This window comes from Hemitrygon akajei, chromosome 3 (assembly GCF_048418815.1).
Source record: "Hemitrygon akajei chromosome 3, sHemAka1.3, whole genome shotgun sequence".
NCBI classification, from domain to species: Eukaryota; Metazoa; Chordata; class Chondrichthyes; order Myliobatiformes; family Dasyatidae; genus Hemitrygon; species Hemitrygon akajei.
Window position 1 is genome coordinate 178386410 of NC_133126.1, and position 26202 is coordinate 178412611.

Here is a 26202-nt window from a genome sequence, read left to right on the forward strand (position 1 = left end):
TTGAAGCAATGTCTGTGCATTGCAGTCTGAATTGGAAACCTGAGGGATTACTGCAGCACCATTGGTGGGAGAATGTAGTAGCTATTTGACATTTATAGCAAAATAAGAGATTCTACAGATTTTGAAAGTCCAGAGTAACATATGCAAAATGCTGGAGGAACTCAGCAGGTCAGGCAGCATCTATGGAAAGAAATAAAGAGTCGGCATTTCAGGCCGAGATCCTTAAAGGGTCAAGAAACATCAAATCTTCATCCCTTCCCATAAATGCAGCCTGACCTGCCTTTTAGTGCTTTGACATTTACAGAAGCAGTTTCAATTGTAAATTCAGCTCCTAACCAGGTTATAAATACACATCTTATGTCCAGTTCATATATACCACTGAACATTTAGGAGACTGGCTGGATGAATTTGCCATCTGCTGTTTGGCTGCAGGCATCTTCTGTGTTTCCGATTTGTTCAGTTTCAGATTACAAACAGTTCACAGGAACTGAACTCTGCCATAACCTAGGGAGAACCCAAATAAACATATTTGATTTTTTATTAATATCCACATACATAGGTATATTTAGTTTACGCTATTTGAAAGTTGTTGACATAAATTGTGTGTCAAAACTAAACAATAAATACCATTTTCAATACACAATGTGGTTACAAGACAGTACAAGTGGTGATTGATAAGTTAATGGTGTAAGGTAGAAGGAGATTAGTTATTAACTTCAAACTTTCTGCATAATCACTCAAACAATTGAACTGCACATGCCTGTAACAAGAGCCATATAACTCGTCTCCTTCTACCTTAGGCCACAAACTTATCAATCACCCCTGCTGTCGACCACTTCTGGAGGTCCAAGACGCCGACTTCTACAAAGAAGGGATCTGTATGCTCCACGACTGTTGGACGGCTTGTGTAAATGTAGGAGGAGACTATGTTGAAAAATAAATGTGCTAGTTTTTCTAAAATTGACTCTTTTTACCTTAGGCCATGAACTTATCAATCACCCCTCTTAGTATGTATTCAGATTTTTTAATGTGCTTTTTTGTGGGTGTAAGTGCAAGAAAGAGACTATCTTCAGAAAAGTAGATCAAACAGACAGGAAATAATTGGGAATTGGATTTAAGAAGCACTGGGAAAAAAGGATTGTCTGTTTACTATTCTAATGAGGTATTGTTATGATTAATTCAATACCTCAAGGCCAAACTGCATCCGGCAGATTCATCCTGCCAATCTCCTAAATGCTCAGTGATATTTTTAAGACAGACGTAAGATGTGTGTTTATAACCTAGGTAGGACCTGAATTTACATTTGAAACTGCTTTTGTGAATGTCAATGCACACTAAATGCTGGAGGAACTCAGCAGGTCAGGCTGATGGGAAGGAATAAAGAATTGACGTTTCTTGACTCTTGAAGTGTCTCTGCCTCAAATGTCAGCTTTTTATTCCTTTCTATAGATGTCCTCTCACTTGCTGAGTTCCTCCAGCATTTTGTGTGTGTTTCTCTGGAATCTTCAATGCTTTTTTGGTTTTGTTGATTCCAGCATTTAAGGGTCATATTTCTATTCTTCCACAGTACAAAGGTATCTCTGTATGCACTTATGACTGCAAATCATAAAGCCTGTATTTCCTGCCCCAAGTCAAGGTCAAATAAATCTCACAGAGCTAGTCAGGCAAAGGGAGACGGGGTGGGGGGGGGGGGGGTGGGGGGATGATCCAGCTCACATAGAAAACTAGAAAATGAGATTCTACCCAGAGAGTTAAAGGAACTCAGGTTGTAACTTAAATGCAAACCCTTCAGAATAACAAACTCTGGATATACCAAATGTAGATTTGCTTACAGGTAAATGGATCAGAGATTTGAATAGGAGTTTTGTGGAGGCCACACTCTGGATTTTTATAACCTTCAAAGTCCAAAGTAAATTTATCATCAAGGTACATAGCATGTCACCATATACAACCCTGAGATTTATTTTCTTGTGGGCATCAACAGTAAATCCAAGAAACACAACAGAACCAATGAAAGTCCGCAGGCAATGTGCAAAAGACAAAAAACTCTGCTAATACAAAAGAGAAATTGTAATAATAAACAGGTAAACAAGATAAGAAAAGAAGAGATTAAACTTTATTTATCCCAAAGGAAATTATTGTTGCAAGGTTGCGCAATCAGAAATATACACTTTAAAGTATGGAATTTAAGCATTGAGGTATGAAAAACAATACAAAATGTGTATTAAAAAGTAATAGAGAAAAATACAGATGTGCAGTGAAGCCATATACTTATATGCTTAAGGAGGAGGAGTTGTAGAGTCATTTAGCCACAGGGAGAAAGGATCCCCTGTGGTGTTCGGTGATGCAACTTGGTGGAATCAGTCTGTTACGAAAGGTTTGTCCAGTGTGTCATGGAGGGGGGTGAGAGGCATCATCCATAATGCTCCATAACTTCTGCAGTATCCTCCTCTCGGGCTCGTTCAGAAAGTAAGGAGGCATGGGATCCAAGGAGACCTTGCTTTGTGGATCCAGAATTGGCTTGCTCACAGAAGGCAAAGAGTGGTTGTTGATGGTTCCTATTCTGCATGGAGGCCGATGACCAGTGGTGTTCCCCAGGGATCTATTCTGGGGCCCTCTTTGTGTGATTTTTATAAATGACCTGGATGAAGAAATAGAAGGGTGGGTTAGTAAGTTTGCTGATGACACAAAGGTTGGGGGTGTTATGGATAGTGTGGAGGCTGTCAGAGGTTACAGCGGGACATCGATAGGATGCAAAACTGGGCTGAGAAGTGGCAGATGGAGTTCGACCCAGATAAGTGTGAAGTGGTTAATTTCGGTAGGTCAACTTTGAAGACAGAATATAATATTAATGGTAAGACTCTTGGCAGTGTGGAGGATCAGAGAGATCTTGGGATCCAAGTCCATAGGACATTCAAAGCTTCTGCACAGGTTGACAGTGTTGCTAAGAAGACGTATGGTGTGTTGGAATTCATCAACCATGGGATTGAGTTCAAGAGCCGTGAGGTAATGTTACAGCTTTATAAGACTTTGGTCAGACCCAGCTTGAAGTACTGTGTTCAGTTCTGGTTATTTCTCTGCAGGAAGGATATGAATACAATAGAGAGGGTGCAGAGGAGATTTACAAAGATGTTGCCTGGTTTGGAGAGTGTGCCTCATGAGAATAGGTTGAGTGAACTTGGCTTTTTCTCCTGGATTGACGGAAGTTGAGAGGTGCCCTGATAGAGGTGTATAAGATGATGAGGGGCATTGATCGTATGGATAGCCAGAGGCATTTTTTCCCAGGGTTGAAATGGTTAACACGAGAAATATAGTTTCAAGATGCTTGGAAGCAGGTACAAGGGGGAAGTCAGGGGCAAGTTTTCACACAGAGAGTGGTGGGTGCGTGGAATGCACTGCCGGCGACGGTGGTGGAGCCTGATACAATAGGGTATTTTAAGAAACTCTTAGATAGGTACATGGAACTTGGAAAAATAGAGGGCTATGCAGTAGGGTAATTTTAGGCAGTTTCTAGAGTAGGCTACAGGTCGGCACAACATTTTGGGCTGAAGGGCCTGTAATGTACTGTAGATTTCTGTGTTCAGACAAAACCACCAGGGAATCTAGTTCCACCCCCAGAACAGAACCAGCCTTCCGGATGAGCTTATCGATCTTCTTGGCATCAGCTGCTCTCACCCTGCTGTCCCAGCAGATGACAGCATGGAATAAAAGCGATAAATATCAAGACCACGAGATGAAAAAACCCTTGAAAATGAATCCATAGATTGTGAGAACAGTTCAGTGAACCAATTCTGAGAAAAAAAAGGATTTTCCTTTTTTGATAGTGTATGCATCAACTAGACTATGACCAGCGTTGCAATAAACGGAATTACAAGGGTTGTAGACTTTTATTTTAAAGGGTGTGAATTGTTGAGAAATGGTGAAAGTTAAGATGCAAAGGGAAGAGTGAAGGACACGAGGCAAAGTGGCAGTTTGGGTCATAAAGAGAATGAGGGAGGTTGGGAAGAGTGTTTAACACAATAAAGAATCATTGAATAAACTCAAAGCAAGAGCATTAAAATCAAGGGCATTTTATCCAATTGCATAAGGTGATCATTCCAAAACAGACAAATCCATGCCACAAGTAGGGATAACTGGGTTTGACTTGTTTGCTGTTTCTGAGATAGTTGCATTGTGATTAAGGCAGGGAATTTGGTCAAAGTGGCACCTGCGTAAAATGCTCCCACAGTCAATGTCTTCTGGATAGATCATGAAACAATATATTTCACTTCTTTTAATGTATTTTACTTCAGTTTTTCGTCTTAAGTGTGATTCTGGAACTGTTGGAGACTGTGATTGACAGTCTAAAGATCGTTTTGGTGTTTCAGCGCTCTGCAGTCTCTGCGGGGATTCTAGGAGGCAGAGGCAGTGTGCCCAAACCTCGTGGTGAGAAGTGGCGTGAGACAGGGCACCAGCCAACACCTGACTCCATTTCACCAATTAAAGCTTCCATTGTTTGCTGATTAAGGCAGTGAGGGAGATTGAAACATATAGGTGAAAACAAAAGGTGAGTGTCAGCTGCCTGCCTTTTGATCGCTGGAGGGATCACTCTGCTGCCAGAGAGGGGAGACTGCCTTCTGATTGCCGGTGGGATTGCTGTGCATAGGAGAGGGGAGAAGCTGCTGCTGTGCCCGGAGAATGTTGTCCAGATTTCCTGCGTTTTGGATGCGGACTTGGACCTTGGACTTTTTTTCCAGCCTCGTAGATCTTTTATACTGTTATGTTTTTCGCTCGATCCTTCTTGCTTTTTGTGTGCGGGGGAGGGCGATTTGGGGGGGATCAATGTGCCTGTTTCGTTTTTGTTTGTTTTTTTGTGCGGGGAGGGGGGATTTGGGGGTTGATTATCTTGCTGCCGTCCTTTTATTTCTTGGTTTCATGGCTATCTGGAGAAGAATAATTTCAGAGTCATATACTTCGATAATGTAAGCCCTTTGACCCTTTGAATTAAATAATTATGTGTTCTTAAAATGTAGTAAGATAAGGACAAAGTGGACAAGTAGCAGGTGTCCCTGATCACCATTCTACCCCAAATTATAAGAGGGCTTGGGTACCGAGAAGATATTCAAAGTGGTAGCTAGTTGCATCATATCACAGTGCCCTTGGAGGACTGTATCCACATGCACTGTTTCTTTGAGTGTGTTGTCCTGGGTCTGTGCTCGTGTGAACACATCTCTTCCTATTTGTTCTCCCTCCAGCTGCAGCTCAGTTTCCTCCAGCAACCTGCAGCTGTTTCTCCCACATGTGCCGGTGGAATTTCCAGAATCGCCTACATGAAAAAAGAATAATTGCAATTATATGAGCAACACACCGACTACAAAGCCACCAGCGATCTCTAAATTACAAAATGAAAGCCACGTGATACAAGACAAAATATCTCGATAACTTTCTTCAGCTTTAGTAACGCATGTGAGAATATCACTTTCAAATGGCAGATACTTTACTGCACTCTCTGTGGTCTGACGGTGCAGAGGTATTGTGGCATTAATCACATACTTGGAGCCTCATTGACGTACACCTACAGAGTGCCCACCTGTTTCCAAGTAGGTTTTGGCAAACTAGGCCAGTTTCCACTGAAAAATTGGAATGGGCAGGAACACAAGCCCTTCCTTTCTTCCTGATATTTTGATATCCCCACCCCACCTCATTTTTCAAATGCAATGATATTATAGAGGCACAAAATATCCCTCCAGTATTTCCACAAAATTTATTTTAAATCCATCCTATTTTAACATATGGGTATGTGTGAGGACTCAGGAGAAAGATAGCTGTTAAAAACATTTTTTATCCTATCAATAAATACACCCAAGACTATTAACTTTTATATCCTATTACTAAAACCCATGGCTAAAGTGCTAAGCTCAGAACTCAGAAGGCTAGCTGAGACTTGCAAGATGTTTGATAGCAACGCTAAAGCCTACACTGCTGAGTCATTGTAATTACGAATGAGGAAAATCAATTTTAACATGTCTCCAGACAGTTCCCAATCTATGAATCTATATGTCTCATATTTACCAGAAGTGCAGCTCACCTCCAATGTTGCTATTCAAACATCCTAAATAGAACAGACAGAAAAACAATGGCCAGTCATTTTATAGCACTTACAACCCTAAACAGAGCACATAGCGGCCTACTGTGAATGCAGCTCAGAGTAGTTGGGCTAGCTGGCGAGTCATAATTTTAAATGTCCTTTCAGGCACATTGGTGGAAGTATCTAATTTGAAATAACTGCTGTTAAATATGTCTGCCAAGTTTAAGAATATTTTGAAAAGCATTTACCCCCAAAAATATTAAATAAAATGGATTTCAATTTCTTACAACTCTTCTCCTACTGAATAGTAATATGGCAATAATGACTGTGTGCTCTTTATAAGAACTATCTAAAAGTTATTTGGTCTGGCTCTAATACGTTATCATGTGGACGTCAAAGAAAATCAGAATGCATTTTAAAATATAGTTGTGATATTTAAAAATATGAGCTAATTTTGCTAATATTCAATACTCGGAGGGCAGAGCAAAGTCTCAATGGCTCTAAACGGCAGCGCTTTTGTTTGCATCTCCAGAAGCAGCTCTATTTCCATCTTTGATATCTGTTTTTTTTTTCCCTTTTCAAGTCCTTTGAAGACCTTGACCTGGAGTTACTCTCTGACTTTGGTTCTTTGCGGGAATGGGACCCGCTCTCAGAGCCCCACGACTGGCTGCCCTTTGATATCCTAAGGATGCGGACTGGAAGACTAGCGTGCCTTCAGTGTGCTGAGTTTTTGTGGCTCTGGAGATGGGCTGATACAAGGCCGGTGCCCCTGATGCACCATCAATAACTCACGCCGAGACTTAGGAAGTGAGATATCGGCTTTTATTGACTGAAGAACAACACTACATCCTGGGGAAAATGAGGGAGAGCAGCAGGCCACAGTCGCCTTTATACAGGGGTCTGTGGGAGGAGCCACAGGGGCAGTCAGCAGGGTCTTGGGAGGAGCCACAGGAGCAGTCAGACAGGTATATCTAGTTCACCACAGCCCCTTGAATGAGGCTTCACGGGAGAACACGGAACATTGGGAGCAGTGGGTTAGCTGCTGGCTGCGCGTCCAGAGACCCGAGCCTTTCTGGGGCTGATTCTCTAGCCTCAGAGCTCAGAAAAAGTGACACAACAGACTTTTAACATCAAAAATCCGCGAGCTGTTTGTTATGTCTCCCCTCTCGCTGTGAAATGGGGACACCCCTTTTTCCCTCATTGGGGGGGGGGGAGAGAGAGAGAGCCTGTGGTATGTTGAATTACTGGGTGAACGAGTAGTCATTGGGGTACTGCAAGCCTGTGTCTTTATTAATGCTTTGCTGCACACTTGAGTGCTCAGTGGGGGGGGGGCGACAATGCTTTTTTGCTGGTGGGTGGGGGTGTTGATTGTTGCCTTGCTGCTGTTTGTGCGTGTGAGGGGGTAGCTGGGGGGAGGTAGGGTTTGAGGTTCTAACTTTTAACTCTCATTCATTCTTTGAGGCACTCCTCTGTTTTCATGGATGCTTGCGAAGAAAAATAATTTCAGGATGTACATTGTAAACATTTCTCTGACATTAAATGTACCTTTGAAACCCAGTCTAGTTCAGTGGTTCCCAATCATTTTGACTGCAAGTCCCAATTATTCACACCATATATAGTACAGATTTCTCCATAAATCCCTAATGACATACCAGCCATGTTTGTGAACAAGTTATGGCTTCCCCGGGCCAGCTGTCCTGTGGTGGGGACAGCTTACATGAAAAGTATATTTATGTTTTATGTTCTTGTCAACCTTCTAATTAAATTGTTTCAACATTATTAAAGCCTCAGAATACCATGTAATCTCTATTTTGGAGCCAATTACTAGAGAAGTTATTACACACAGGACACTTTTGGGCCCATCTTGGGCCCAACCATAGTAGGCTGTGAAAAGAGAGCGTTTCAACAAAATAAAGATGGAAACGATTGTTTTAAAAATACAGGATCCTGAAAAGCAGGTAGGCTCAGTGAAGACTGTGAGAAAGCTACAATACTGAACGTGTACTTGTTTTGTTTATATCAAGAGTGATGACCTGCCAATGTGGGGGAAGCGGAGTGTGTTCATTATTTAGAGTTGTTACTCACTGTAATCTTCTTTAATAGCTTCACTTGCAGGTAACATAAAGCAGCTTAATGACTCATATCTTATCTCACTGAAGATATTCTGTGTCTTCAGAGAGTTTGGAAGAAATATGCAAACAACAAGGTGAATTCAATTCACAAATGGAACATTTTGTTATAACCCTTTTATGCCGTCACGCATACAGATGTTGTGTTGTATGGCTGTTATTCCAAGCAAAAGGCTTTCAAGTAATTTATTGTGTCTAGAGTAATATGAAGTGCTTCTTTTAAGAAGTACTTCTAAGTAAAATAGCAAGAAATTTGTTACACTAATGGTACTATGTAAATTGAATTTTTCATTGAACACAATTAAATTTGGAATTGTTCGAGGGGCCAGAATTAAAGGACCAACAACTAACAACAATAAATTAACGATAATATCTCAGGCAAGAGCTCTTATTACTAACCATTAATTAACCAGAATTGTGTCATTTCGGGTTACGGGTGCACGTTGATCCTTGTTGCCCGTATGACAGCACGCATATCAGGAGATAAGAATGCAACTTGTTAATGACCTGGGTCCTTCCAGTTTTCATTCCCCACAATCCCAAGGGAACCCACATCAACTGACAGATCTGATAAAGCATTGATGATTACTTGCAGCATCTTGCAGATGATAACATCTTTTTTTTGAGAAATTGCAATAAATGTAGAAAACGTTTCACTTTTTAGGGCTTTGAGGGCCAGGTGACCTACGGGGGGTGGGGGGTGGGGAGGGGGCTGAAGGCATTATTTGATTTAATTAGTTTGCTGGATGTTCAAATACTGCGGTCCAAAATGCAAGCAAAATCACTTACTCAACCTACTGCCCGTTACGCCACTGGCGTTTAGAGCGGGAGTGAATGTCCTCTATCTATGCTGGTGTTCAGCTCTTCCTTCATCGTGTCAGCAGCTCCCTCTCGGATTTCGCTGCTGTCAGTCATACAAGTCCCAGGTGGAGCCTCAGGGACACTCATGCTGTTTCCACAAAAATTTCATTTCATCAGTCAGGGTTATTGGCCCCTGAGCTGAACCCCCAAACCTGAAGGACCGGTGGAGCGCACTTAGTCTGGCCGCTGCCCTTTGACCTGTTTGTTAGGGTGACCCTACCAAGAGCCGAAGAGTAAAGCCCTGAGCCCAGCCAACATAGCTCTACAGGTCATTGAGGCAGGTAAGCCTCCAAATCCTGCGACAAGGTTGTGGTCCTCTTAAACGTAAGCAATATCTGCTTGTTCTTTTAAAAAAGTGACCTGAATTACATCATTTAACATTGGTGGCCATTGTCAAATGATGTAATTCAAATTCAGATTCATTTATTTATGACATATACATTGAAACATACAGTGAAATGTGATGTTTGCATTAACTACCAACACACATCAGGTCGCCACACATTCCAGTGCCAATATAGCATGCCCGCAAAGCTCAGCAGAACAACTTAAAACACAATAAAACAGAACACCACAAGCAACAAAATAATAACATCAGGACAAGCCCTTACCTCCCGCCCACCCACCCACACAGGCTGATGGTCCTCCAACTCCAGTATAGGATAGGCCTTCAGGCCTGCAATCTCCAGGCTTTCACCATCCATCTTCAGCCTCCGGATTTCTGATCGACTTCGATCTTGAGTTTTGATCCCCGATGACAAGACCCTGAACTCTGGATTCACTGACCCTTGTGCCTCCTGCTTGCACAAACATTTGATCCCAGGACCCTCTGGTCTGAGACAGCCTGGCATCCACAGATGACTTTTTATCACACATCTATGTCACTGGCCTTTGGGTGCAAAGGCCTAGATTCCAGATGTCCACACCACTGACCTACAAATGCGGAGTGAGGGCCTGGACACTGGATGTCCTTCGTCACTACAAGTGTGGATCAGAGGCCTGGAATTATTGTGGATTTCTTATAAAACTCTGATGTTAAACCTGTGTGGCTGCAAAGATATGTTAGCTGTTTCAGGTTTGCAGACCAAAGTGGTCTTCCCTGCTGCATACTGCCTATATTTAGACAAAACACAAAATTCGTTTGAGCAACACTTATTTCAAAATGTGTGGGAAGTATCATTACATTATCTGTATGAATTTTAAGCTAATTTAGTTTTAAGGGATTTAGGTACAAGTACAGCTTATTTCGGGTAGATGGAGCTCATCAGCCTGGGAAGGCAGTCCATCTGAGAGAGGGAAAACTCAGATTTCAAACCTCCGCTGCCTTGCGGCCATACCCCTCATGGGAAAGGCTTCGGGAGTAAACCCTGAGGACAAATCCGGAGCTGGAGTCCCTAAGGCAGTCCGACGTTGCCTTCAACCTCCTTCTGTCAACTCCTGCAATGACACTGGTGCCAAGCTGTATCGGCCCTTGCCCTTCCCTTGCATGGGGAGGGGAAACTTGCTGCATGGGCAACTGCCATGCTTCCATACAACCTTGGAGAGGACACAGATCCAAAGTCTCACAAGACTAACCGAACACACACACACACACACACACACACACACACACACACACACACACACACACACACACACACACACACACACACACACACACACACACACACACACACACACACACACACACACACACACACACACACACACACACACAACACCCCATAAGGTGGACTTCCATTACAGAGTCATTCAAACAAAAGGCAAAAGCTCCATAGACATAATGTCAAAATCTGTACTGCAACTTCAATGCAGTCATGAGGGAATATTGTACTTTCCAAAGCATAATTTTTCAGATAAGACAGTGAGTCAGATAGCATTGGACCCTGCCCTTGTCTTGCATTAGCTTTACATGGGATGCCTGCCGTCATGTTTATATTTTACAGACTTGTGGTTTCCAATTTCCTGTCAGCATTGTTGCTGAGATTCAATAAGATGGAATGAACCAAGAGTGTAGGTGGAAACCAAAGTCCTGTCCGTGGACTTCCCCACTTGTTTTCTTTAATGACTTTCAGAAACAAGCAAACGATATTTAAATAATTAACAAGTGTTAAATATTCATTTAAACTACCTTCAAGCTATGTAAATTATCTTACAAGTTAAAACTGTACTGTATTAATCAAAAAAGAAAGAAAATGATCAACTTTTTAATGCTGGTTAAAGAAAGTCTCTGCCCTAAATCCAGCACTGAATCCACCACATACTGCGTTTCTGCACCATACTGTCCAGGTACTGAAGCCCAGGGCACATTGGCACTAACCAGTGCTTCTCCACCAAACAGCCAGAAACCCTCAGCATGAATCAAGGACGAAGAATCAATGATCTCAACCACTAAATCTATTTCTCTCTCCTCGGATTCTGCCTGAATTTCTGATCTGTCTTATCTTTGTATTTCAGCAACTGTAGTTTTCTGCTCTTTTTTTTCCAATAATAGACAACCTTGTCTACCCTTGAGTAGGTAGAAATACCCTATGGCCCTATGACAGCACAACATATCACTTCCAGCGTCTCTAGCAATTCATAATGATCAGAAAGAGCAAATTCTACCTCATGCTCTTGTTCAGAAACATCCAGCGACCATTTTACATTTGCTCACACTTCCTTAATGCAATTCTCTTCCATGAAGATGCCATGAAGGTTTTCCCACAGTGGCGGCCATGGAGTATATAGCATGTCTCAGAATGTTCTTATCGCCTCTGTTCACCCATAACCTTACAACACTTCTAATACTTCTGCCTAAATCCTACACTAGGAGAGGTTACAGTTACTGATTAAAATCTTTGGGATATTGGACAGAAACTGAGGACCTGGGGGAAATGCCACACTCATCACCACACTTGGTCACTGGTGTTGCAGTAGACGTATCTTCTGCAAATCTCTGCTGTCCTCTGCGTTGTTATTACCAAAATGTTTTTTAAAACATAGGCAGAATACACAACATGGCAATAGGTCTCCTTATCTAATTTCCAATGCCACAGGCAGCAATCCAGAAAAGGCCCAAAATATTGACTCTTTATTCCTTTCCATGGACGCTACCTGAGCAGCTGAGTTCCTCCAGCATTTCGTGTGTGTTACTCAAGATCAGCTGATTGTATTTTGACAGACGAGTCTGTGAATAATCAACCTTATAAATGTCAAATATTGATATTTTCCTGCCACTCATTTGTATTGTATTTAATATTCCCATGTTACAATGAAACATGTGCTTCTCTCCTCAACTTTAACCTCAAAATGATAGAAAACATTGTGGACTTTAAAAACAGTTGCAGGACTAATTTGCTTCTTCCAATCTGGGCAATTACGTATTAACGGGGTGGTCTCCTCTACACTGGAGAAACCAGACGTGGGTTGGGTAAATACTTTGTATAGCACCTGCCTTCAATACTTAGGGGTGACACAGAGCTTCCTGCTTTCTGCCATTTTAATACTCCACCCCTCTCCTACTATTAGTCTACGGTCCAACACAAGCTTGAGAAACAGCACCTTCATCTTCCATCTGGGTGTGTCACAGACTTTTGAGTTCAATGTTAAGATGTAGAACTCAATTCGCTGTCAGGATCAGATGTCCATCCATGATATTGGCCCGATTTGTTTGTTTCTTTTTAAATGTAAAACATAAGAGCACAGAACAGGACTTTCAGCCCTTCAAGGTGTGCTCACCTTTTAACCCATTCCAAGATAACACAGAGGTGCCCAACCTGCGGTCCATGGACCTGTCAGGTTAATGGTAAGGGTCCAATGCATAAAAAAGTTTGGGATCCCCTGATCTAACATTTCCCTCCTATATAGGCTTCATTTTCCTTTTGTCCATGTATTGATCTAGAAGTCTCTTAAATGTCCCTAATGTATCTGTCTCTACCACCAGCTCTGGCAGGTCGTTCTACACACTCTCTGTGTAAAAAATTACCTCTGACATTCCCCATTATATTTTCCTTCAGTCACCTTAAAATTATATTCCCTCGTATTGGTTATTTCTGCACTGGGAAAAATTATCTGGCTGTCCACTTGATCTATTCCTCTTATCATCTTGCACACCTGTATTAAGTCACCCCCATTTCCCCCCCCCCTTTTTCTTTTTAAAGCTTTACCCAGTGAGAAGGTGGAATTTTATATTTTTGAGATTAGGTATTATGCCAGGCTACTGTGGGAGGTGAGGGAGGAGATTGCTGAGCCTCTGGCAATGATCTTTACATCATCAATGGGGACGGGAGAGGTTCCGGAGGATTGGAGGGTTGTGGATGTTGTTCCCTTGTTCAAGAAAGGGAGTAGAGATAGCCCAGGAAATTATAGACCGGTGTCTTAATTCAGAGGTTGGTAATTTAATGGAGAAGATCCTGAGAGGCAGGATTTACGAATATTTGGAGAGGTATAATACGATTAGGAGCAGTCAGCATGGCTTTGTCAAGGGCAGGTTGTGCCTTACGAGCCTGATTGAATTTTTTGAGGATATGACGAAACACATTAATGAAAGAAGAGTAGTAGATGTAGTGTATATGGATTTCAGCAAGGCATTTGATAAGGTACCCCATGCATGGCTTATTGAGAAAGTAAGGAAGCATGGGATCCAAGGGATATTGCTTTGTGGATGCAGAACTGGCTTGCTCACAGAAGGCAAAGAGTGGTTGTAGATGGGTCATATTCTGCATGGAAGTCGGTCACCAGTGGAGTGCCTCAGGGATCAGTTCTGGGACCCTTACTCTTCGTGATTTTTATAAATGATGAGGAAGTGGAGGGATGGGTAAGTAAGTTTTCTGATGACACAAAGGTTGGGGGTGTTGTGGATAGTGTGGTGTGCTGTCAGAGGTTACAGCAGGACATTGATAGGATGCAAAACTGGGCTGAAAAGTGGCAAATGGAGTTCAACCCAGATAAATGTGAAGTGGAAATACGAGGAAATCTGCAGATGCTGGAAATTCAAACAACACACACAAAATGCTGGTGGAACACAGCAGGCCAGGCAGCATCTATAAGGAGAAGCACTGTTGACGTTTCGGGCCGAGACCCTTCGTCAGGACTAACGTAGTCTTAGTCCTGACGAAGGGTCTCGGCTCGAAACGTCAACAGTGCTTCTCCTTATAGATGCTGCCTGGCCTGCTGTGCTCCACCAGCATTTTGTGTGTGTTGTTTAAATGTGAAGTGGCTCATTTTTGTAGGTCAAATATGATGGCAGAATATAGTATTAATGGTAAGACTCTTGGCAGTGAGGAGGATCAGAGGGATCTTGGGGTCTGAGTCCATAGGACACTCAAAGCAGCTGCTCAGGTTGACTCTGTGGTTAAGAAGACAATACGGTGTACTGGCCTTCATCAATCATGGAATTGAATTTAGGAGCTGAGAGGTAATGTTACAGCTAAGTAGGACTATGGTCAGACCCCACTTGGAGTACTGTGCTCAGTTCTGGTCGCCTCTCTGCAGGAAGGATGTGGAAACCATAGAAAGGGTGCAGGGGAGATTTACAAGGATGTTGCCTGGATTGGGGAGAATGATTTATGAATACAGGTTGAGTGAACTCGGCCTTTTCTCCTTGGAGCGACGGAGGATGAGAGGTGACCTGATAGATGTGTATAAGATGATGAGAGGTATTGATCATGTGGAGAGTCAGAGGCTTTTTCCCAGGGCTGAAATGGCTAACACGAGAGGGCACAGGTTTAAGGTGCTTGGGAATAGGTACAGAGGAGATGTCAGGGGTAAGTTTTTTTATGCAAAGAGTAGTGAGTGCGTGGAATGGGCTGCCGACAATGGTGGTGGAGGCGGATACAATAGGGACTGATTGAATCTTTTGAGGGTGTTACTAAACACATTGATGAAGGAAAAGCAGTAGATGTAGCATATATGGATTTCAGCAAGGCATTTTATAAGGTACCCCATGCAAGGCTTATTGCGAAAGTAAGGAGGCATGGGATCCAAGGGGACATTGCTTTGTGGGTCCAGAACTGGCTTGCCCATAGAAGGCAAAGAGTGCATGGAGCTTAGAAAAATGGAGGACTATGGGTAACCCTAGTAATTTCTAAGGTAGGGCCATGTTTGTCACAATTTTGTGGGCTGAAGGGCCTGTATTGTGCTGTAGGTTTTCTATGTTTCTATTTTAAACAAAGAAGAAAAGTTAAATTCTAGCCATCGCCTTCCACTATCATACTGTATTAAATTGGAAAATAATCCCCAGTCTTCAAAAACAGAATGACAGGTACAGAGAAGGGAAATCAAAACAGGGAACTATAGAACAGAACGTGGTTAGATAATTGCTGGAATAAATGACAGACAAATGAAATCTTGCACATTTTTTAATTGATTGAAGGTTACAAATATGAATTTGCAGAAAGGTAAGTCCTGTCTGAGAAATCCGATTGATATTTTTGAAGAGGTGACTGAATTAGTGGAAGAACAGCATCCACGCAGAACATTTAAACAGACTTTCAGGTGTATTTGATAAAATCCTTTTGACTTTTAGCTAAAGTTAAATTCCACAAATTATGATGCAGCAAGTTAAAGTGACATTCTTTCCTATGCAGGAATCAATTTACAACTGAATGTTCAGCCTGCAGCACTCTGATGCTAGAAAGAAAAAAATGAGTTACAAATTGCATTCAACATAACTGTCGAAGTGGATATTTAAGTATTTGCCAAAGGACCTCTGACTGGGTTTATAAACTTTATTGAGTGGAATGATTTACTAAATTACTTTCAACGAATGTATATGGTTGGTAATCATGAAGAGACGTAGGGTGAACATTTCTCAATCTCTGGATTCTCTAAAAACTGCATGTTCCTCTATTTCTGGCCTGTTGCGTGACCTTCATTTCATATGTGGCAATGACATGGCCCAAATTTCTGAAGATCCTTCCTTAAACCTCTGTCTCTCTGTCCCATCTTAAAAAAATCCTTGAACTAAGGTTTTATTTACATCTCCCATTTTTAGCCCAGTGCCAATTTTAAGTCTTATTACTCCTGTGAAGCAAGTTTTTCTCTGAAGTTACGAGAGCTACACAATTGCAAGTTGTTGCTGTTGGATGCTGGGACACCATGGTAGTGTAGTGGTTAGTACAGTCCTCTTACAGAACCAGTGGCCTGAGTTTAATTTCTGCCACTGTCTTCTTCCCTGTGACTGCGTGGGTTTCCTCTGGGTGTTCCGGTTTCCTCCCACATTCTAAGAATGTACAGGTTAGTAGGGTTAAATCATCACATGGATACAATTGGGCAGTTTGAACAGGGCACGACTGCGCAAGTGCGTGAAAGTCGGCCCGTGAGACAGCGGGAGAGTTTAAAAAGCGAGCAGATTAATGGAGTGGGTGACATAGTAGAGGGAAACAGAGTAGGAAGGCTTTGGCGAGCAGAGGCTGAGGACGAGCTTCACTCCAAGAGGTAAGGCCGGGTAAGCTCCTTTAATTAATCTAATTAGCTTAGGAGTAGGTAATGGAGGCAGCAGTTAGGGCAGTTGAGTGCTCCGTTTGCAGTATGTGGGAAGTCAGGGGGAGCACAATTGTCCCTGATGACTACAACTGCGAAAGGTGCATCCAGCTGCAGCTCCTGACAAACCGTGCGAGGGAACTGGAGCTGGAGCTGAATGAACTTTGGATCATTTGGGAGGCAGAGGCAGAAATAAACAGGAGCTACAGGGAGATAGTCACCCCTAAGAGTCAGGAGACAGGTAGTTGGGTGACTGTCAGGAGAGGGAAGGGGATTAGACAGAATGAGCAGAGCACCCCTGTGGCCATTCCCATCAACAATTAGTATACTGTTTTGGATACTGTTGGTGGGGATGACCTACCAGGGACAAGTTGCAGTGGTTGCATCTCTGGCACCGAGACTGGACCCTCAGCTCAGAAGGGAAGGAGGGAAAAGAGGAGAGCAGTAGTAGGGGATTCGATAGTTAGGGGGACAGATAAGAGGTTCTGTGGAAGAGATCGAGAATCCTGGATGGTCTGTTGCCTCCCTGGTGCCAAGGTCCACGATATCTCGGATCGAGTTCTCAGTATTCTCAAGAGGGAGGGTGAGCAGCCAGATGTCGTGGTCCATGTAGGGACCAATGACGTGGGTAGGAAGAGTGAGGAGGTCCTGAAAGGTGAATTTAGGGAGTTAGGTGCCAAGTTAAAGGACAGGACCTCCAGGATAGCAATCTCAGGATTGTTACCAGTGCCACGTGCAGGTGGGTTTAGAAATAGTAAGATGGTGCAGATTAACACGTGGCTGAAGACATGGTGCAGGAGGGAGGGCTTCAGATTTATAGATAATTGGGCAGTTTTCCAGGGAAGGTGGGACCTGTTCTGGCGGGACGGTTTACATCTGAACTGGAGGGGGACAAATATTCTTGCAGGTAGGTTTGCTAGAGAGGCTCCAGTGGATTTAAACTAGATACAAGGGGGAAGGGGAACTAGAGTGTAGGAACAGATGTATGAGAGAAGGAAGAAAAAGATAGTAAAGTTGCTTGCACTGTTAGTGATAAACAGAGAGGAGGAGGTGGAGAATTTCTTAAATGCATTTATTTTAATGCCAGGAGCATTGTAAGAAAGGTGGACGAGCTTAGAGCATGGATTGATACCTGGAAATACGATGTTATAGCTATTAGTGAAACATGGTTGCAGGAGGGGTGTGATTGGCAACTAAATATTCCTGGATTTCGTTGCTTCAGGTGTGATAGAATCGGAGGGACAAGAGGGGAGGTGTTGCATTGCTTGTCAGACAAAATATTACAGCGGTGCTCTGGCAGGATAGGTTAGGGGGCTCGTCTAGGGAGGCTATTTGGGTGGAATTGAGGAATGGGAAGGGTGTAGTAAGACTTATAGGGGTGTATTATAGACCACCTAATGGGGAGCAAGAATTGGAGGAGCAAATTTGTAAGGAGATAGCAGATATTTGCAGTAAGCACAGGGTTGTGATTGTGGGAGATTTTAATTTTCCACACATAGACTGGGAAGCCCATACTGTAAAAGGGCTGGATGGTTTGGAGTTTGTAAAATGTGTGTAGGATAGTTTTTTGCAGCATAGAGGTAGAGGTACATAGAGGTACCAACCAAAGAAGGGGCAGTGTTGGATCTCCTGTTAGGGAATGAGGTAGGTCAGGTGACAGAGGTATGTATTGGGGAGCACTTCGGGTCCAGTGATGACAATGCCATTAGTTTCAATATAACTATGGAGAAGGATAGGACTGGACCTAGCATTGAGATTTTTGATTGGAGAAAGGCTAACTTTGAGGAGATGCGAAAGGATTTAGAAGGAGTGGATTGAGATAATGTTTTATGGGAAGAATGTAATAGAGAAATGGAGGTCATTTAAAGGTGAAATTTTGAGGGTACAGAATCTTTATGTTCCTGTTAGGTTGAAAGGAAAGGTTAAAAGTTTGAGAGAGCCATGGTTTTCAAGGGAAATTGGAAACTTGGTTCGGAAAAATAGAGATATCTACAATCAGTATAGGCAGCATGGAGTGAATGAGGTGCTTGAGGAATATAAAGAATGTAAAAAGTATCTTAAGAAAGAAATTAGAAAAGCTAAAAGATACGAGGTTGCTTTGGCAAGTAAGGTGAAAATAAATCCGAAGGGTTTCTACAGTTATATTAATAGCAAAAGGATAGTGAGGGATAAAATTAGTCCCTTAGAGAATCAGAGTGGACAGCTATGTGTGGAGCCAAAAGAGATGGGGGAGATTTTGAACAATTTCTTTTCTTCAGTATTCACTAAGGAGAAGGATATTGAATTGTGTAAGGTAAGGGAAACAAGTAGGGAAGTTATGGAAACTATGATGATTAAAGAGGAGGAAGTACTGGTGCTTTTAAGGAATATAAAAGTGGATAAGTCTCCGGGTCCTGACAGGATATTCCCTAGGACCTTGAGGGAAGTTAGTGTAGAAATAGCAGGGGCTCTGACAGAAATATTTCAAATGTCATTAGAAACGGGGATGGTGCCGGAGGATTGGCGTATAGCTTATGTTGTTCCATTGTTTAAAAATGGTTCTAAGAGTAAACCTAGCAATTATAGGCCTGTAAGCTTGACGTCAGTGGTTGGTAAATTATTGGAAAGTATTCTTAGAGATGGTATATATAATTATCTGGATAGACAGGGTCTGATTAGAAACAGTCAACATGGATTTGTGCATGGAAGATCATGTTTGACAAATCTTATTGAATTTTTTGAAGAGGTTACTAGGGAAGTTGATGAGGGTAAAGCAGTGGATGTTGTCTATTTGGACTTCAGTAAGGCCTTTGTCAAGGTTCCACACGGAAGGTTAGTTAGGAAGGTTCATTCATTAGGTGTTAATATTGAAGTAGTAAAATGGATTCAACAGTGGCTGAATGGGAGATGCCAGAGAGTAGTGGTGGATAACTGTTTGTCAGGTTGGAGGCCGGTGACTAGTGGTGTGCCTCAGGGATCTGTACTGGGTCCAATGTTGTTTGTCATATACATTAATGATCTGGATGATGGGGTGGTAAACTGGATTAGTAAGTATGCAGATGATACTAAGATAGGTGGCATTGTGGATAATGAAGTAGGTTTTCAAAGTCTGCAGAGAGATTTAGGCCAGTTAGAAGAGTGGGCTGAAAGATGGCAGATGGAGTTTAATATTGATAAGTGTGAGGTGCTACATTTTGGTAGGACTAATCAAAATAGGACATATATGGTAAATGGTAGGGCATTGAAGAATGCAGTAGAACAAAATGATCTAGGAATAATGGTGCATAGTTCCCTGAAGATGGAATCTCATGTGGATAGGGTGGTGAAGAAAGCTTTTGGTATGCTGGCTTTTATAAATCAGAACATTGAGTATAGGAGTTGGGATGTAATGTTAAAATTGTACAAGGCATTGGTAAGGGCAAATTTGGAGTATTGTGTACAGTTCTGGTCACCAAATTATAGGAAAGATGTCAACAAAATAGAGAGAGTACAGAGAAGATTTACTAGAATATTACCTGGGTTTCAGCACCTAAGTTACAGAGAAAGGTTGAACAAGTTAGGTCTTTATTCTTTGGAGCGTAGAAGGTTGAGGGGGGACTTGATAGAGGTATTTAAAATTAAGAGGGGGATAGATAGAGTTAACGTGGATAGCTTTTTCCATTGAGAGTAGGGGAGATTCAAACAGGAGGACATGAGTTGAGAGTTAAGGGGCAAAAGTTTAGGGGTAACACGAGGGGGAATTTCTTTACTCAGAGAGTGGTAGCTGTGTGGAATGAGCTTCCAGGAGAAGTGGTAGAGGCAGGTTCAATATTGTCATTTAAAGTAAAATTGGATAGGTATATGGACAGGAAAGGAATGGAGGGTTATGGGGCTAGGTGAGAGTAAGCGTTTGGCACGGACTAGAAGGGCCGAGATGGCTTGTTTCCGTGCTGTAATTGTTATATGGTTATATGGAATGGGCTCATTGTGCTGCATCACTTAATAAAATGAAATCACTTATGGTCACTATGAAATGGAAGTGTTTATAAATCAAACTATGCTTCAGTATATTGATAATGCTCCAGAAAAATACTAATTAAAATACTCAATAAAAAGGGCTATGTTGTCTCTATCATCAGCTCTAAATGCTTCATGCTGATTTACTACCTAAAATTAAATTCCATCACAATTGTGGATCAAAGTTAAAACAAGTTACAGAGAATGAACTGAATGCTGCACATAGTTCACCAAGAAGAAAAAACAAAAAATTACATTTTTAAATTTGCTTTATTACATCAAATCAATTCCATCAATATCATTACAGTGTTCATATGTCTTTTCATACTTTTATCCAAAAGTAACTTTATCCCTTTCCTCACCATGAGAATGAATATTTGGCTTGACACAACCAAACTCTTTTACATTTAATTATGTGAAATGTTAATCTAACGGCTGCCACAAGAAGTTTACAGGATGAAATTATGTACAAATTATCACATTATGTACAATAGGAAAGTTCCTTAAATCTTTGTAACTGTTTTATGGTAAAAAAAAACCTACAAAACTAAAGTATGTGTCACTTTAGGAAAGAGCAAAGGGACATAACAGTTCATTTTTCTTTCACCAAGATTTAAGTCTCATTTTGTATAAAATAGAGGGGAAAAAAGTTTCAACTGAACTGGATTTTCAAGACAACAATATTTTCAATAGACCTTTACTCATGAACATGGAATAGATCATGAATAAATCTATCCAGTTATATATTAATGTAGTAAAAAAGTTATATACATACATAGAGGTCACCATGTATACATGTGCAGTCACAAAGTCTGGAATAAGTCTACTGCTAGGTTGGTCATGGTCATCATTTGTTTCTTTTCAATATTTTCTCATGTTTTAGAACTCAAATGTGTTGGATATTTGCCATATTATACTTACTCTACTTTCCCTTTCTTTCATTAAAAATAAATTATTTAATTTTGTTTCTGATCTTCCTCTTACACCAAGGATTTGCCTTTCTGCACTTTGTCATAAGGCAATGAAAACATAATTCTTTTTTGTTTTAACAAATTTATAGTAATGGATTACATTTCCCAGAGGAAATTAGGGCATCATAACAACAAAAAGGTGGAATCATTAAGCTTCAAAAGGAAATTTGAATTCTTTTTCAATTTCACTAAACATCTGACTTTTCAGCATCATCAAAATATACTACTGCCCACACTTGGGGAATCACAGAAACCTTTCAGTTAAATATGTTGGATTTCAGGGAATATTGCTACATCATTCCAGAGTCCAAGGAAGCACATACGTTTCTCGACCAGGCCTTTCACATAGCTTTGTACACTATCCCCTCCACCTGATGGCTATAAAACATTTCGGAAGCACGTTGATAGAAAGCAAGTCTTTCATCATCTCCATGGCTACTGTCATGCGGATTGTATGAACTATTTGTACAAAGAGGCAGATTTATATCTAGACTTTGCTGGTGAACTTTCCACGTTTTCTCACTGTTCTCTGGCAGCGTTCTTTGTAAGTGACGTGGTCCCACATTGTGAGCAGCTGTCCATGGATATGCAACACAATTATTCTGCTGTGGTACGGGTGCCAGTTCAGGTTGGGTGGCGGGAAGCAATGGCTCTGAACTGAGCGAACAATTCATCTGGTCATCATTTCCAGATGTGGTTGGCAGAGGGTATTCATCCTCTGCCTCTGCTCTACTTTTGTGTTTGGATTCTGTTTTCAAATTTGTGTGTTGGTCATCTTTGTAGTCCAACAATACCTGAGAATCTTTTTGAGTAGATGGCTTTACTGCATGCTTCTTTTGGTGCATACCAAGTGCAGCTGCAGTTTTACATATTTTAAAGCACTGGAAGCATACATGTTCTTTCCCTTCCTGTTGAGCACGTTTTTTTTCCAAGTGCTTCTGCTCATGATTTTTCTTTGTCGTCAGGTAAAGGAAACGTTGCGGACAAAAATGGCAACGGTACCGTTTCTCGCCCGTGTGAATCCTCTCGTGCGTTTTCAGGGTCTCGCTCAAAGTGAAGGCCTTGTCACAGTACATGCAAACAAACTCTTTCATACCCAGATGAATGCGTTTGTGTTTGTGGAGATTTCCTTGGACTGAAAATCGGCGTCCACAAGTTTCGCAGGAGAATGGCTGTTCACCAGTATGACACCTTAGGTGTGTCTTCAGAGTAGAAGGGTTTGAAAATAATTTTGCGCAAAGGGTACATGAGTAAGGCTTTTTAGTTGCACCCCATTTCAGGTCACTTTCTAGTTTTTCTTCAATAGGTTTTACTCTATTATCAAGCTGATTACTCCAGTTTTGGGATTCATCACTAGTAATGTTATTATGGGCAATTTCTTCAGGAACATCCTTTTCTTCAGTTGTGCTAGATATAGAGTCAGGAAGGATATGGTCCTTAGATCCATGCTGTCTTTTCCACCTAGATTTTCTCATTTTGTGAAATGCTTTAGCTTTCTTCTTTGGCTTGTACTTATAGTACGGTCTCCAAAGTTTGTCATTTGAATCATGATCGCTCATTTCATCGCACGTTTCTACGCCTCCTGCAGGATCCGCATTACTTCCAGCAGGATCAGGACAGCCAGCTGACTTCATACTTTGATCTTCATCTTCCTCCATCTTGAAATTTTCAGCCACCTTTTCCTCTTTTGACACCATCCATTTTGGCTTCCGGCCCTTTCTACGGAACAGTTTGGAGCCGGCAATGTGTCTTTGCACAACTGCTTTATCCGCAATTTTCACAGTAATTTGGCAGAGAGGGGCTACCTGGTTGTCAGCGGAGGTTCCAGGGCAGGCAGGCTTTGCAATGTAGGTTTCTGTCCGGCTTCCTTCGGAGAAAGTACTTGAACGGTTCTTATGTGCAGCTCCTGGTCCTGAAAGCTGTCCACTTCCCTTGGCTGATTCTACAGTCTTCCTATAACTACCTTTATTCTGTAGTTTAAGACTTTCCTTAGCAGTGTTCTTCCTTGTTTTTGTATCTGAAGGATCACTACTAACACTGGTCTTAGGACACGTTTGATAACCATCATTACCACCACTATATGCAATGACAGAAGAAAAAGCATTTCCATGCTTTATAACAGAAGAAACCCTGTTGCTATGCATTATCACAGAGGGTGCTGTATGCCCATAGTTAATAACAGAAGGACCTGTTGTATTAACATCAGTGGCTAAACATTGTTGTTCAATTTCAACACAGTGGTTTTCACCATGATGAGCTTCATTTTCTGTGGAAGCCCAAGGAAGCAAGGGATCATTGAATTGGCCATCACTGGCTCCTGACAGGCGAGGTGGTGCCTCTTCTCCTCCATTCCGCCCATCCTGAGCTGACGCAAAATGAAGTGAGTGTTCCGAAGGAATGGTCTCTGAAGAGATCAACTTGTCCTGCAAATCCTCTGAAGCAGACGATGGATTGTCAAAGGAAATGTTACCGAGATCAACATTTGAAGAAACTCTGATAGTTTGATTCCTGTTGAAATTTTCTGGACTTGATCGTGTGTAAGTCTTGTAGGGTCTCTTTTGCAGCTTCATGGGTAGAAGCCTGTAGAGTTTGAATGGATACATCTTGGCTCTATATCCAGCATTGGCTGTTTTCTTGTTTGTGGGGAGACCTGGGTCAATACCGTGAAAAGACTTCTGATGGGTTTTCAAAGTATAATAGGTCATGAAGGTCTCCAAGCAAAAGATGCACTGATAGCGCCTTTCACCAGTGTGCCATATTTCATGTTTGGTGCGATATTCAGCCAAAGCAAATACTTTACTGCAGTAATGACAGGGATAGCTTCTTCTCCAAGAATGAACATTGGCATGTCTCTTCAAGCTGGACAAGGTTACGTAGGAGCGCTTGCAAACACTGCAAAAATACAAAATGTGTCCATCAACAACCTTTACAAAATGTTCTGGGTCTGGTGAGCTGCTACCTCGCCTTGACCGTACCAAGTTTATCGAGCGCTTGTTGGAATTCTCCGATTCTGAAGTATAGGAAATCATATTTACATCCTCCTCGCTTCTGGCGACTTCATTGTCGCTGGAAAAGTTCTCCACTTGCTCGTCTGTGGACTCAGAGTCAGGCGCAACGGATCCTGGCCCTCTGCAAAGGTGCTCGTGCGTCTGGAGCCTCTTGAGATGAACAAACGGTTTGCCACAGTGCCTGCAGGACAGGGGCTTTTCGAAGAGGCTCGTGTGGATCTGGGAGTGGACATTCAATGAAACCCGAGTGCTGAAGGACCGCGGGCAGTACTTGCAGCTGTAAGCAGCTTGGCTTTCCGATTCTGGCGCCGCTTCAGACCAAGCAGCATCGGGCCCTGATTGGCTGATATTTTCCGCAGTAGGGCAACATTTCTCTGGATCTGTAGCTCTACCTGAAGCCTCCTGTGAATTCAAGGTCGGCTCATTTAACGGCTCAGCCATGGGCACAAAGCCTACCGGACTACTTTTGCTTGCGGTCTGCAGAACATTTAAATTGAATCGTAGAACCTTGAAGTCAGTTGAAGTGGCAGCTTGGGGTGGTTGGCTCGGCTTGCAAATCTGGCCTTGCAAATCAGGATGAACGTCCTGCCTGCTTCCAGTGCCAGTAGCAGTGCAACTACTGTTACATAAAGGGCTGTCATTTTCTTGTAAAACTTCTTGAAGACCATGGTGTTCACCATTTTGCTGATCTTTTCTGGAGGAGAACACAGCATAGGAATGTTCAGCGAATGTCTGAGCAGGCTTTTGCTGCGCTCTAGTTGTATCCTGGGGAACACATACCATGGGCAGCTTATCAGATTCTGCTACTTTTTTGTTGACGTTGGCTGTTAAGTCAAGTGGAAAGTACAAGTCGCTGCCATCCTGCATGTTGAAAATGGAAAACGCATTTGTGATGCGGGGCCCATTAGCAGGCTGAAACTCTTCACTGCCTTTGTCACAGACAGGATTGCAGGCCTCTGCTTTCAGATTGTGGAAACCTGCTGATAAGGAAAGGGAAGAAGCAGGAGAAAGCGATCGAGTGGAATTGGGAGACGCGCTGCACAAAACATCCAGAGACGCAATGTGTTGCTGGGGCGTGGGCATCAGATTTTCCAGAAACGATATCCCTAACCTTTTTCCACCATCCACAAGATCTTTCACTCGCTCAGATCCCTTGACAACCACCTTTGAGCTGTAGATGAAATGCAATATTTCTGCAAACACATCTGCCTTAAAGTCAGGCAATTCAAGGATATGACCGACCAACCACAATTCTTGGCTGGAAAAAAGGTTCTTAAAGTAAGCACTGGACGCTGCCAAAACATTCTTGTGTGCTTTAAATTTTGTGTCTTCCACAACAATGGTGACATCACAGAATACACCTTTGGTGCGCTGTTCATTCAAGCAACTAAGGACAGTCTGGCTGTGCGAGTTGTCCATGATATCTGCACTTGATGGCATGACAGTCATCTGGAAGGAAAATAAATGAATTTAATCAATATTAGATATTGATCGAGTTCCAACCACGTGCATGTTAAAGATCCATCTTAATCTCATTTTAGTAGAAACAAGTGAGAACATTTGTTCCCATGATGTCATTATTACAGGCGTAGTGCTATCCTGGCTGCTTTTGCAAGCAAACAAGAAAAGCTTATTTAATCCCATTATTAAAAGTGCATCTTATTCAATGGTAAGCTGCCTGTCCATACTAGCATAGGAACTATCAAAATCCACACTCACAACTCTTG

The 26202-nt window shown here is 42.1% G+C and overlaps 1 protein-coding gene across 16 annotated transcripts in view; it reads right to left on the reverse strand.

Annotated features, from left to right (window-relative positions):
- Positions 1-1938: 1938 nt before the first annotated feature.
- Positions 1939-26202, reverse strand: part of zbtb38 (zinc finger and BTB domain containing 38) — an 86457-nt gene continuing 62193 nt past the window's right edge. For 13 of the 16 annotated variants that reach the window (XM_073041456.1, XM_073041459.1, XM_073041464.1 and 10 more), the window contains one exon: positions 20748-25924. In XM_073041456.1, the coding sequence (XP_072897557.1) occupies positions 21809-25924 (4116 nt within the window). In that variant the 3' untranslated portion in view covers positions 20748-21808. Of the gene's footprint in view, positions 2642-5090; positions 5306-20747; positions 25925-26202 lie in introns of those variants that run through there. The other 3 variants (XR_012098407.1, XR_012098408.1, XR_012098409.1) reach the window with 1 other exon arrangement.